General features: G+C 43.2%; 1 protein-coding gene across 1 annotated transcript in view; it reads left to right on the top strand.

Moving 5' to 3' along the window:
* Window positions 1–15,073, top strand: part of ABCA1 (ATP binding cassette subfamily A member 1) — a 706,841-nt gene that overhangs the window by 630,671 nt on the left and 61,097 nt on the right. Inside the window, 1 exon segment of the mRNA XM_030194329.1 lies at window positions 11,750–11,891. Coding sequence (XP_030050189.1) covers window positions 11,750–11,891 — 142 coding nt within the window.

Below are 15,073 nucleotides of genomic sequence, written 5' to 3'. Positions count from 1 at the left end.
GACCTCTCTCTCCTGGCTTCCTTCCCGTGGTGGGGGACCTCCGCCTGCTGGCTCCCTGTTCGCCATTATGGGTTCTCGGGTGCCTGCTCCCCTCACCATCGCTGAGGCCGGACACGGAGGGCATTTAGAATTGGGAGGCAGGGATAAAGATGTTTCTAAGCCCAGCGGGGGCTCCGCTCCACCGGATGCCCCTGCAGCAGGCGACCCCGTCTCTCCACTCTGAGACGGGCGAGTAAGGAAACACTCCATGCTGCCCTGGAGTGGTGGAGAAGAAGAAGCTGCGGGCGGCGGTGGAAGCCTCACAGCTCCTGTACACTTTGTATGTGGCATCATGGAGTTGAGGAATCCTGTCTCACTCGAGCAGTAAGGAGCAGTTTCGCAGAACGCACTCACACTGCCGCCATCTTGGTAACGCCCCCCTGCAACACATTTCTGTCAGAAATTATTTCATATCCGCAATGTTGCAGTTTGCAAAATTATTTAAGTTAGCAAAACATTTACGTAAAAAGAAAAGTTGGATAGCACATGTGCCAAAATGTAAACTGTAGCCAAAGAGAGGGGAGTAGATGTAAAAGAACACTTCAGTGTATCAAGTAAAAAAGGTTGCCATGAATAGATATAATAGCTTTGGAAGTATGATCATTTTAATCGCATTGATACGCCCAATCCATTAAACCGTCAGACCTTCCCACCGATCTAATTCCAAAAATAGCTCCCGCATCTTGGCTGGAAAATTGGTCTCATGCACCAAATCAAGGTCACGAGGAAGGCAAACCCCCAAATAGCGGATGGATTTTGTAGCCCACCAAAAAAGGTAGCCAGATTGTAGCATAGTCAGCTGCTGACTATATTGATATCCAGAGCCTCAGATTTATCGAAATTGATATTAAAACCTGACACTGCTCCATACTCTTGCAGCAAATCCAAAACTGCTGGAAAAGAGGTCAGTGGGTCTATCAGCGTGAGCAGAACATCGTCCACAAAAAGTAAAATCCAGGATTCAATGTTCCCATAACAGGGACCTCTAATATCTGGGTGCACCCGTATCCTGATAGCTATGGGGTTTTATTTATTTATTTGTTACATTTGTACCCCACATTTTCCCACCTGTTTGCAGGTTCAACTGACAAGGCAAATAATAAAGGGGACAAAGCACAGCCCTGACGCGTACCTCTAAACAAGGAAAAAGAATGCGAGCACTGGCCATTGACCCGAACCGCCGCACATGGAGCAGCATATATCAACCGAAGCCACTGCAGAAAGCGGCCCCTGATACCAAATTTCTCTATAACAGCAAAACGATAAGGCCAGCTCACCTGATCGAACACTTTTTTGCATCCAAGGACAACAAACATAAAGGAGTTTCATCAGCTTGAGCTCCATAAATCAAGTGAAGGGCTCTACAAATATTGTCAAATGTTTGCCGTCCATGGATAAATCCCGCTTGGTCTTCATGGACCAACAAGGGAAGGTAACGCTGAAGACGTGAAGCTAGATTTTTTGTGAAGATCTTATAGTCAACTCCCAGCCGTGAGATAGGCCTATAGGACCCACATTCCTGCAGATCTTTGCCTTCACCCCCTTCACCTGTTATCGTAGCTAGATTCCAAGTCCCTGGTAGTGGATGCCCTTCCCCAAAAGAGTTAAACACCCATAAGAACATCGGAGCCAGTAATTTACCAAATGTCTTATAAAATGTATTAGTAAAGCCATCTGATCCCGGGGCTTTATGGGGAGCCAAATCCCGAATTGCTTGGTGTATTTCATCCAAAACTATGGGTTGAGATAATGCTTGACTGGCTCCTTCTGACAGTTTAGGTAAATCCATACTATCTAAGTATGTGGCTATATTATCTATGGAAGGATCAGTATCTGATGCATAAAGATTTTCATAATACTGTCGGAACAGGGACTTCGAGTGAAGTTTTCCACTACTATCCCTAAGAATAGCTACATATGTCCTAGTGCTCTGTTGTTTAAGCTTATGAGCTAAGAGTCTACTTGCTTTGTTTCCAAACTCAAAATGGGATTGCAGAGCTCTCTGAAGTTGCTCAGAAACATCTACCAGTTGAAGGTCATAGAGCTCAGTGCAAATTTTATGCATCTGATCTGAGAGAGATAAAGTAGCTTGCAAACCCTGATTATGAAGATGTATCTCAGGTCTGGCTAATCTCTTCTTTAAATTACCTTCCTCAGACATACGCATCTACCTTACAAGAGCTCTCAAGGCAATAAAATGACCCCACATGACTGCCTTCAAACCATTCCAGAGAATACCTAGTGAGACCTCCCCCGTATCAGTAAACGTTTCAGAATGCTCTTTCAGCTGGGTCTCTGCCTCCTCTAATCTATTGCCCAGTTCCTGATGTCGCCGCAAAGATCCGCTCCCAGCGTAACTAAATTGACCCACATCTCTTTTAAATCTGATCAAATTTCCTGCAATACGTCTTTCAACTCAGGGAGATTTATGGGCTCATTTTCGAAAGAGAAGGACGCCCATCTTTCGACACAAATCGGAAGATGGGCGTCCTTCTCACAGGGTCATCCAAATCGGTATAATCGAAAGCCGATTTTGGATGTCCCCAACTGCTTTCCGTCGCAGGGATGGCCAAAGTTCAAGGGGGCATATCGGAGGCATAGTGAAGGCAGGACTTGGGCGTGCCTAACACATGGATGTCCTCGACCCATAATGGAAAAAAAAGGGCGTCCCTGACGAGCACTTGGATGACTTTACCTGGTTGTGTTTTTCTTACGACCAAGGCACAAAAAGGTGCCTGAAATGACCAGATGACCACCGGAGAAAATCGGAGATGACCTCCCCTTACTCCCCCAGTGGTCACTAACCCCCTCCCACCCTCAAAAAATATCTTTAAAAATATTTTTTGCCATCCTCTATGCCAGCCTCAGATGTCATACTCAGGTCCGTGATAGCAGTATGCAGCCTGGAGCAGTTCTAGTGGGTGCAGTGCACTTCAGACAGGCAGACGCAGGCCCATCCCCCCTACCTGTTACGTTTGTGGAGGAAACAGCGGGCCCTCCAAAACCCACCACAAACCCACTGTACCCACATCTAGGTGACCCTCTTCACCCGTAAGGGCTATGGTAGTGGTGTACAGTTTTGGGTAGTGGGGTTTGGGGGGGCTCAGCACACAAGGTAAGGGAGCTATGTACCTGGGAGCAATTTATGAAGTCTACTGCAGTGCTCCCTAGGGTGCCCGGTTGGTGTCCTGGCATGTCAGGGGGACCAGTGCACTACAAATGCTGGCTCCTCCCACGACCAAATGGCTTGCATTTGGTCATTTCAGAGTATAAAATGTTTTGTACATTTTGGGGATCTTGCTAGGTATTTGTGACCTGGATTGGCCACTGTTGGAAACAGGATGCTGGGCTCGATGGACCTTTGTTCTTTCCCAGTCCTTGGTTTCCATTATCGCCAAAAACCAGAAACGACCAAGTCGTTTCAAGATTTGGATGTCCCTGACCGTATTATTGAAATGAAAGATGGACGTCCATCTTTTTTCGATAATACGGGTTTCCCCGTCCCTCCACTGGGACGGTTTGCAAGGATGTCCTCAACAAAACTTGGACGTGCCTTTCGATTATGCCCCTCTTAGAGTCTCTTGATCCTCCGGCCCATCCCCCGAAGCGAACAAATCCCTCGGGGATAAGCTCTGGGAAACAGCCTCCAGCCCCTGACTGCATGCACGCTGCAACATTGCCTCGCCAGAGAAAACATAGCGAGATAAGTCCATCGATTCTGGTTGGGAGCTCATCTTATATTAAAGCAGCTGTTAGCAATCTCCCAATGTCTTTTTTTTTTTTGCAGCAATAATGTCACTAAATGCCAGGGAATCGCCACGTTTTTAGTGTGGGTGACCGCTTATGCGGCCATGCTGCTCGGTGACGTCACTTCCTCCTACACAGATATCTTAATTGAAATTTAGCCCCCAAGGCAGTAACATGCTGTTTAAAAGACAAAAATGTATTCCTCCTATTTTGAGTCCACTTAGAAATGTCTGGAAAGATAGAGATTTTCCCTGTCAAAAAAAGAAACTTCAGAGTGTAGGGGGGCAGCTTTTGCACAGTCAGTGTACGTTTCCCGGGCCACTAACAGGTCGTCTACATATTGGACGACAGGCCCGTACTCGTACTGGTATGACTTCAGGTCTTGGGCAAGTTGCTCTCCGAAGAGAGTGGGTGAGTTCTTGAACCCTGGGGGAGTCGGGTCCAAGTGAATTGCTGCTTGATCCCAGTTTGCAGGTCTTCCCATGTGAAGGCAAACAACTGTTGACTATCAGCGGCAAGAGGGATGGAGAAGAAGGCGTCCTTCAGATCAATGACACTGTACCACTTGGTTTGGGCTGGCACTTGGGCTAAAATGGAGTAGGGATTAGGTACAAGAGCAACGATATCCACAACCTGATTATTGACTTTCCTCAAGTCCTGAACTGGTCGGTACTCGGGGGTTCCTGGCTTCTGGTAGATTTCAAGACTCCCTGTTGGAGGAGTTTCTGCAAATGCGGGGGTTTCTTCAGGGAGATGGATGAGGAGTAGGTTCAGGAGGGTAGGGTTCTTAACAGGCTTTCTTGGCTGCCTCGTCTGCCCGCCGGTTGCCCCGGGCTATGGAATCTGTCTTCCCTATGTGGGCCCTACAGTGCATCACAGCGACTTTTCTTGGCTTCCACACAGCTTCAAGCAGGTGACAGATTTCAGTGGCATTTGCAAGCCCTCTTTCTTCCGCTGTCAAGAACCCTCAGGCGAACACTACACAATCAACAGGTCACCCACGTACTGGACAACTGGTCCATATTCGATCTGGCACATCATCAGATCTCTGGCGGGTTGCTATGTCGAGCTGCGTAGGGTATACTCTGTTTGGGGCTGGATGAACTTTAGGATCTTGTGTTTGCAACATGAGACAATACATGCGATACCATAGAAATATGTCTTGAAACAATATCATACAGGAAACAATCAGTGGCTTCAGAGGCGTTACTGATGATGCCTATACCAAGTAAGCAAAAAGAAATCATTACAATTGAGAATGTATAGCAATATTCCTATATGGACCACCAGTTTAAATGCTGGCCTAGAGTTTAGCAGTTTATCTAACAAAATGAGTTCAACCAAAATCTCCTTCCAGCATTGGTGCAACCTTAACAGAGTTGTTTTGGGATATAAAGGTTACAATTCTAAAAAGTTCATTGTAGTAATAGGCAATAACCCTGAGAACAGAGGAGAATGCGGTGGCCAGGTCTGTTTCAGGAATGGTAGACAGCAGGCCTTAACACAGACTGGTGCCGTCAGTGATCACAGTTCAAATGATGTCAACCTGCCAACTAAGGTGAGAGGACAATTTGATGAACCTGAAAAACAAGAACGAGGACTCCAAACGATAAATCAATTAATCAGAACAGGGCCTCAGGGCATAAATGATAATAATTCACTCAATATCTGGTCAAACCCTTAACCCTTAACCATTAGCTTAATTCTATACTCAAATTTCATGCTTCTTTTGATAGGTAATACAGAATAAAATGAATTGCTATTCTGACCTATCCCCAAAGAGTATAGTCCTGTTCAAACACTTCCACATATATTCACTTCCACAACCCTTCTATCTAACTTACAGGTGTACTTTCGCAGCACATAATCATGTACTCCTGCCACGTGGTTATTCACACTATTCACACAACTTGCACATTGACAGTAAATAACTTTTACAAGCTTCAAACATCTCAGTAACCTTTCAATGACTGGGAACTTGCTTCCATCTTCTTCACAATGTGATTCCCTACAATTCAAAACACATGGTTTAAATCTTTATCATGGTCACAAAGATGATTTTGGCAATGTAGGCAGGTGCCTAGAAATGTTCTATAGCAGGAAAAAACATTCTCATTCAAGATACATAAAAATGTTACATTTCTTAATCGGAACATTAGGCTAGATTCCTTTACCCTGGAAAGGGGCAATATCTCTGGAGTCTCAATTACCCATGGTACAATAGCACAGATATATGGTTATCACAAGCATGATGAATTAAACACATTAAGTAGTTTAGTAGACAAACGGTTCCTTGCATAAATCACATTATTAAAACAAAAGTCTGTAATTGTGAGTCTTGTCTGTCTGTCCTGATTTAGACCGCAAGCTCCTTTGGGCAGGGACTGTCTCTCTACATGTTCACTTGTCGCCACACAGTTGTTTGTTGGATAACTCAATTTGAGAAAGAGGTCCTGGAGAACACAAATTAGTTGTTTTTTTTGTTTGTTTGTTTGTTTGTTTGTTTTTCTCTTCCAAAGCAACTTGTGCATGTAATACACACAAAGATCAGCAGAGGGAGCAAGTCATCAATAAAAGAAAGAAGAGTGACATCATCCAGCAAGGAAGAGAGGAAAAACAGAAAATCCAACCAGGAAGTACCCGTTTCAGGCAGGGCACATGAAACCTAAAACTTATCTCTCTGAAATCTCAATTACCTGGGGTACAGAACATACACGTGGGATATTTCACTAGACAAATATTTATTGTACAAATCCTACTGAGGTAGATACAGAGAATAGGCAAGAAATAGTCTGCAAGTCTTATGAATAACTTAGGAATTTGCATCCCTCCTCTGCAGTGGAGGAAAACAAATTTGGTGCAATACAATTAAGCAGCTGTGATTTGCACTGCCTACGAGACTCATAAGGTTTGCATAAAGTTTTAACACTAACCGTTATTGCACTTAATCAAAGGCAAAGGAATCATGGCTACAGGCAGCTGATATGTCCCTGAAGAAAAGCACAAACTGGACCGTTTTTTTTTTTTTTTTCGGAATGCAGGGTTGGTTTAACTTTTGGGGTGTGGGATACCTTCTGTGGTTTTCTTTACATTCTTTAGGGACTATGGTCAGTAAATGAACACGATACCATAAACCTCACAGTAAATTACAACAGATGCAACATGCTTTGAACCCAAGTGCAGCATGGAGCTATAAGAATACAAATGTTAAATCTAATGTAATAAAAGAGAAACAAAGTGAGGCAACCCAGACAGTTGCCTAGAAGGGCACTGGGATAGCACCAAATCCTGGTATACAAGATATTTCCTTCTTTCCCATATAAACCTCACAGAAAAAGCAAAGTTAATGGCTGCCATGTTACAAGTTACAGCTTCTTTTAGCTAAGCACAATAGATTGTCCTTTACAGCAAAATCTAACTCTAGTATACACCTTTCAGTAAATCACAAAGTTGAAAGTTAACATAGCGTGACAAAAACAGCTGGAGGAAAAAACCTATCAAGGCTGCATTCCTGAAGAGAGGCTTTGTATTTAACCTCCGTAATACTATACCCATAAGACTTAAAGAAAAGCATGAATTGTCATACCCTTTTTAACAACCAGATTCAAGAAAGATAAACAACATTATCCCCAGCAACGAAATCCTGGTGCTGCATATACAAAGCTTGCACCGTCTGCTGTAGAATACATAGTTCTCCTGTTCTAGAGAAACAAAATCTTATATCTTGTAATAACTTCTAACATGATGCAACAGTTAAGTTCCCATCAAAAGGGTCAAGTCACTCTGTTAACGTGCACCCGGAGTAATTACTTCCTCGAGCCCACTCACACCACTGGCTGTGGTCTTATCAGTGGGTCCCAAACCCCGGACTGCTTTTACTCTATAGCAGCCTGAGACAACAAAAAGCCTGCACTCCTCAGCTGCTGAACAGTTTATCTGGTTCTCAAGCAAGTTATCTAAGCACATTCCATTCTAAAGCTCATGGACACAAGGTCATGGAATCTGCAGTTCAGAGAAGCCTGAGAATCTACATTTAGTTCAGAAATAGAAAGAATGTGCCAGTCACACTCTTTCACACAACAGGAAACCTGTCCTCCCGGTTTCCCTCCCGGAGCCTAGTGGGTTTCAAGACCTCGTCCCTACTTGGCACTGGCGAAGGGGTTGATCAAGCCCCTCTTCAACCCTTTACTGGGTTGGTCAACTACCCAGAGTATACTCGCCTGTCCACTGTCCTCGGACGTGGCCTGCTGGCGCGCTCTTCTCCGGAGATCAGGAAAGGTGTCTTGCCGGAACCTCACAGCCCCACTGCCAGCCAGCCGGTGTCGGTCAGTCCTCCGTCGGGGGTGGACACTGAACTCGGTGGCCACTCATCACCCGTTCGGGGGGGCCGACTGCCCCGGCACAACCGTGCAGTGAGGGAGGGGAAAGAATATAATCCGTTTCCCTCTTGTAGTCCCTTCGTGGTCGCCAGAAAATGTAACAGGATTCTCAGCTAGTAAATCAGGAGACAAGAGGCAACTGGTTCCAAAGGCAAGACAGCTTTTATTGCTAGCAATGTACAGCACTGAGTTCAGTCTCAGGATACTGTGCCCCCGAGCGTCACCTGACACTCGTTCTTATACACTCTTATCAGTAGTCATGCGCAGTTACAGACAGAGGGTCTTACACAAAACCCAGGAAACGAAACTTGTCTTTGGTTTTGCACACAACCCTCTATTTCCAACACTGGTCTCTAGTCTATTCACAGTTATTTGGCATATACTGATAAGCAGCACAAGTTCCAGCTGGTTTCTGCTATCTGGTTACAGCTGCTTCCTCTGAGCTATCTGTCAGCTTGCAGGCTACAGTGTTTCATCTAAGTTTAGCAAGCCTTACATTTCAGAAAAGGCACAGAAGGAGAGAAAATGTATTTCACAGAAAAAGCAAAGTTAATGGCTGCCATGTTACAAGTTACAGCTTCTTTTAGCTAAGCACAATAGATTGTCCTTTACAGCAAAATCTAACTCTAGTATAAACTGACTCCAGTTTCAGCAAAACAGTCAAGCTGCCCCCCTACAAGAGGATCTAAAAAGAGGCACAAAAGCACGTCCTTATCCTGCTGAAATACAAAAGTTACAAGCAATGCAGATCTGGAGACTACCTCCTCAACCAAACCTTCCAAAAAATTACTTATGTTACGACTATCAGAGGACACTTCTACCAAGGCATTGCCTGTAAGAGAGCTAGTATGTCTAGGAACTGGCAAATAATATATTTTATGTAATGGTGGAAATCCAGTATCCAAATATTTAAATGTTCCTTTCAAAAACACATAAAATAATAACAGTCAATATTATAGGAAAATTCAAAAGTCTTAAGTTCAAATATCTAGTAAAGTTATCCAAATTTTCAGTTTTTGACTGTAAAATTAAGTTATCTTGAACCAAAGTTGTCCGAACACTCTGCAGCTTCTGAATGGAAAAGTCTAGTAAATTTAACTTTTCTGTCTGGATCTACAGCGCTTCTTCAAACTTAAAAATCTTTTGTGCCTGCTTTCCCCGTCTCTTCGGCATGAAAAGAAATTTTATAAAGCCAGCAAGAGGTAAGGAAATTTAAGTTAAGCAGGAGCAATTTCTCCAGAGTCCTCACTGTGCAGCCATCTTGGATCTCTATCTCCTTTTTCCTCCATTTTTTGAAGAGATTTAAGAGTGATGTATGTGCTAGTGCTAATGTTGCCAATAGCACATGGCCATTAGAAACAATTACTGTGTGAGTACTTACTGCCATCCATTTTGTAAGCAGTAAGAGCTGACTTAGTAGTCCAGTTAGTATGTGGTTGAATATAGCTGCACTAACTGATTAGAGCAGAAATGCCCACTCTCCACACACACCCCCAGTCACACCCTCTCAATAAATAATTCAAAATATTTTTTAGCACGCAGTTAGCATGCACTGATTTTGCAGTTACTGCTGGATACCTGAGCATGTCCTTCAGTATGCCATTTTAAGATGTGTTAGGTGCGCATTAGTGCCTAAAGCAACATAGTAAAAGGGCCCCTGCTATAAAATATAAACCGGCTCCTGGCCACTTAAATAGTGCTAAGTTGGCTAAGTCTTAATATTCAGTATGAGATATATGGTTATCTGCTGAATAAAAGCACATGCCCCTACCCCCGGATTCTATATAATGCGCCTAGAGATTCATGCCGAAATCCAAGTGTATTCTACAACAAAGCGCATAACTTAATACAAGCTACTTAACATTGATAGCAGCATTTAACAAGCAATAATGAGCATTAATTGGCATTAATTAGAATTTACGTGCACAGCTCGCTAAGCATATTCTATAACTCAGTGCGCGTAATGTCTAATGCATGCACGTAAAAAGAGGCATGGTTATGAGTGGGAAAATGGGCATTTTGTAGGCACCGTGTGCATAAATCTATATGCTGGGATTTACGCCAAGCTTTTGTTGGTGTAAATGGAGGCGCATAGTTAGTACATAAGTACATAAGTGTTGCCATACTGGGACAGACCAAAGGTCCATCAAGCCCAGCATCCTGTTTCCAACAGTGGCCAATCCAGGTCACAAATACCTGGCACGATCCCAAAAAGTAGAAAACATTTTATGCTGCTGAAATAAGCAGTGGAGTTTCCCCAAGTCCATTTTAATAATGGTCTATGACTTTTCCTTTAGGAAGCTGTCCAAACCTTTTTTAAACCCCGCCTTTACCACATTCTCTGGCAACAAATTCCAGAGTTATAGAGTTATAGGCACTGAGATATCAACTAAGTGTATTCTATATACCGCTCTTAAATCTAGGCGCCACTTATAGAATATGCTTAGTTGGCATTGATTTCTGCGCCGATTTTTTTTAGGCACCATACATAGAATCTCCCGTTTGATATAACCAGTTAGCCAAGAATATTCAGCACTTGGCTGACTAAGTTTGGCAGACAAATTGGACTGCCCAAATAGCAGGCCTATCTCTGGCCACTATAAACTTAATCAGCCAGTGCTGGATATTGACCTGGCCAGTTAAGTTTAAACCACCCCCCCCCCCCCCCCCCCAAAAAAAAAAAAAAACAGATATTCAATGCTGGTCACCGGAAACAGCCTAGCATTGAATATCCAGGCTCCGCACCGATTGCAGGACTTAGCCGACCTGCCTCCCACTAGTTGAATATCGGCTGGAAAGATTATAAACATCCCAAACATACTAAAATAAATCAGAAACACACAGGGTGCAGTATTTGGTAGGATGTATCCAATTTAAGTTAATTAGTAAGTTACCTTGTGAATTTAACAGGGAAATTATAAAGTTTATAGTTTAGTTTGATTTGCTAGATCACTGTAGCTGCTAGAGCAGTACAGAGCAGTGTACAGGCTAAAAAAAATTCGAAATATACTTCAGCTAAGATTTTATTTGGCTTATTATTTTCAAAGATAAATGTGGTGTGACTCAAGTTATGATATAAAGTTTGTAATTCCATCTGACTATGATACTTCTTATCTTGTGATCTGCAGAGATACCGCAGAATATGTTGTGAATAGAAAAGAATAGAAACAGGAAAGGAACTCCAATTAAAGAAAGTAAAGGTCAGCATTCACACCATACAGTTTAGACAGACAAGCAAGAATATACCTTGTTAAAGCTAAACAGATAAGTTATTCAATTTACTTGAAGACAGGTGTTTGCTGAACCATTCGTTTACCTTTAACCAGATAGCACTGAATATAGCTGTATCTGGTTAAAAGTTAACATCTCTGATTCATCCTAAACTGGTTAACATTTTGGTCTAGACAAAGGTTAACTGGTCAGTGAAGAGGAACATTCAGAAGCTAAGATTATTTTGACTATGATCCCATGTATTCTAATATACAGTAAATTAGATGACTACACCTATTCTTTAGCATTCTTTCTTTATCATGTGTTTTAAAAATGTTGACATGATTATGAATGAATATAACTTGGTGTTGCAGTATCTTGACTAACATTCAAGAGGTCCATCAGAATATGGGATACTGCCCTCAGTTTGATGCCGTCAACGAGCTGCTAACAGGTCGGGAGCATCTGGAGTTGTATGCACTCTTACGAGGAGTTCCCGAGAAGGAAGTCTGTAAGGTAAACAGTACTTTTTTTTGTTTTTTAGTTGTACTATTTGGGTACTATTTGTTTGTCTTTTAGTTGTATAAATTATTATCATTATTATTTATTACATTTGTACCCTGCGCTTTCCCACATATTGCAGGCTCAATGCAGCTTACATAGTTAATACAATTACAATCAGGGGCGTAGCTGCTATGGGGCCACGGGGGCCTGGGCTCCCCTAGATTTGGCCCTGGACCCCCCCTGCCGGCGACCCTCTCAACCCCCCCTCCCACCACCTGCTACCTTTGCTGGCGGGGACCCCAACCCCTGCCAGCCGAAGTCTTCTTCCTTTGTTTGGTTTCTGACTGAGTCTGACGGACGTCAGACTCAGTCAGAAACCAAACGAAGGAAGAAGACTTCGGCTGGCGGGGGTTGGGGTCCCCCAATAGCAAAGGTGGTAGGCGACGGCGGGCGGGGGGTCGAGAGGGTCATCAGCGGGGGGGGGTCAAAGTTGTTGGAGGTGTCGGCAATGGCGGGCAGGGGGGGTCGGTGTCAGCAATGGGGGGGGGGGTCGGTGGCGCTGGGGGGGGGGGGGGGCTAAAATGTGCCCCCTCACCTCAGCTCTGGACCCCTCTACCGTTGAAGTCTGGCTACGCCCTTGATTACAATAGCAAAATCTTACAGGAGAATATTATAAGCAGTGAAAGTGAGGTTTTGAGAATGAGAATGTTGAGTATGTAAAGGTATACAAAGGTGGGATAAGTAAAAGGAAAAGAGATTGGGAGGGGTAAGGAGAGGAAGGATGGAGAGGGAAAGATAAAGGGCAAAGGATGAAGAGGAAAAAAGATAGGAGCATAAGGGAATTGGGAGTCTAAGGTATAGTAAACATCAGGATCGGGATTAAAAGGAAGGGTTTAAAAGTTAAGTAGAGTCATTCGGGTAAGCTGTCTTGAAAAGATGAGTCTTCAGCATTTTCCTGAAGGGTAAATGGTTGCCGATTGTTCGGATGGATCTTGGCAGAGCGTTCCAAATCTGGCTGCCCAAGAAGGAGAAACTGGATGCATAGAAGGTCTTATATTTAAATTGAGGTGGGTACAGGACGACGATGGTCTATTTCTGGCTGGGAGGTCAATAAGGTTGTTCATGTAGTTGGGGGATTCTCCATATATAATCTTATGAATCATAGTGCAAACCTTAAAATTTATTCTTTCTCTGATGGGAAGCCAATGAAGTATCTCTCGAAGAGGTGTTGCACTGTAAAATCTTGACTTGCCAAAGATAAGTCTGGCTGCAGTGTTCTGGGTAGTCTGAAGCTTCTTGAGGATTAGAGTCTTACATCCTAGGAAAACACTATTGCAGTAATCTGCGTGTATGAGTACTGTGGATTGCACTAAGTTCCGGAAGGTGTTCGAGGGAAGGTAAGATTTTAATCGTTTATAATCCACATCATATTGAACATCTTTTTAGTAACGGATTTAGCATGGATTTCGAAAGATAAATGGTTATCAATTGTTACTCCAAGTATTTTCAGGCTGTTCGATATGGAGAGTTTAACATCTGGGTTGTTAATAGTAGACGAGAGAGGAGAAGAGTGTTGGGTGAACTAGACATTGTGTTTTCTCTTTGTTTAATTTCATTTTGAAAGCGTTAGTCCAAGAGGTTAGTGTGGTCATGCCAGTATTGATTTTATTGGAAATTTCGGATAAATTGGATTTAAAGGGGATAAATATGGTGACGTCGTCAGCGTAGATGAAGGGATTGAGTCCTCGCTTGGCTAGCAACCTAGCCAGAGGAATCATCATGAGGTTAAAAAGAATTGGGAAAAGCGGAGATCCCTGCGGTACCCCGCATTCAGATGACCATGGGGATGAAATGTTTGAAGTCCCCTTGACTTGGTAAGATCTCATGGTAATAAAGCTATTTATCCAGTTTATGATGTTACCACCAATCCAGTGGCGTAGCCAGACCTAACATTTTGGGTGGGCCCAGTGCTAATATGGGTGGGCACTGTGTATGTAGGTATGAGTAGTGTTTCTTGCTACAAAATAATGCATTAGAATGCACTTGATGATGGATTAATAAGTAGTATGCCCAAAATCTGCCCTGCATCAACATATGGAAAAACCAATATTTTTAAACATGGTTACATTATCCCACATCTTAACCTTGACCAGGCGTAAGTCTACTATAACGGCAAACGTCTCAACACACATGACAGGATCCTACAGTATAATTACAGCAATGATATTATCCTTCAAACTTTGCTTCTCTACCCCTCCATCCAGCCCCATAGCCCGGCATCAGCCCTTCTCTTCTCTACCCACCCCCCCCCCCCACCCACCCATAGCCCAGCATCAGCCCTTCCCTTCCTCATCATCCATCCCATTGCTATGCATCAGCCCCACCCTAACCCCCACCCCTCCCTATAGTCTAGCGTCAGTCCTGTCCTATCCCCTACCCATCCCCCATAGTCTGGCACCCTCATCCCAACCCTGAAGCACACCAGCATTAAATATAAAACTTTTTGTTTTTTAATATCACCCCTATCCAGGAACCTGCCTACATTAAATATAAAGGTTTGTTTTTTTAATTTTAAACCTGGGCACTGCAGAGACCATCCCTACCCCAAAACCCACCAACATAAAATTAAAAAAAAAGGTTTGTTTGTTTTTTTAACCTGTGCAATGAGCCTACCCCAACATTATTGGTGAGTTACTGGGTGGGGTGGGCTCTTCACTGGCTAGGTAAAAAAGATTAAATATACCTTTTTCCCCCTAGGCAGTAAAGAGCCCATCCCCAACCAGAAGCCGACCACCAACATTACACTCACAAAAAACATTCAGACAAAAACTGAAATGGAGACACCCCCCCTTCCCTCCACCCAAGAAAGCCAGTCTCTACAAGCAGGGCAATACGGGTAACAGAGAAACATACATGGGTTTTTTTCTCCTGTACTCTGCAAAATACAAAACTAAAAAAATAATAAACATTTTACATTTTTTAAAAAGGTACATTTCACAAAGCAGGCACATCTCAATCTTTAAACAATATTAAATAAAAATATTTTTTTCTTTTCTACCTTTGTTGTCTGAGCACTTTATTTTTCTGATTGGGTTAGTCCCACTCTCTTCCACTTTCCATATGTCAGTCTTCTAAATTCTTTTCCAGGCTGAATTTTCCATTTCTTGTCTCTCCTCTTGTCATCCTTTCCATTC

Source organism: Microcaecilia unicolor, chromosome 2 (genome assembly GCF_901765095.1).
Source record: "Microcaecilia unicolor chromosome 2, aMicUni1.1, whole genome shotgun sequence".
NCBI lineage: Eukaryota > Metazoa > Chordata > Amphibia > Gymnophiona > Siphonopidae > Microcaecilia > Microcaecilia unicolor.
Note: the sequence above shows the minus strand (reverse complement) of the source record. Positions and strands in the feature narration are given on the sequence as shown.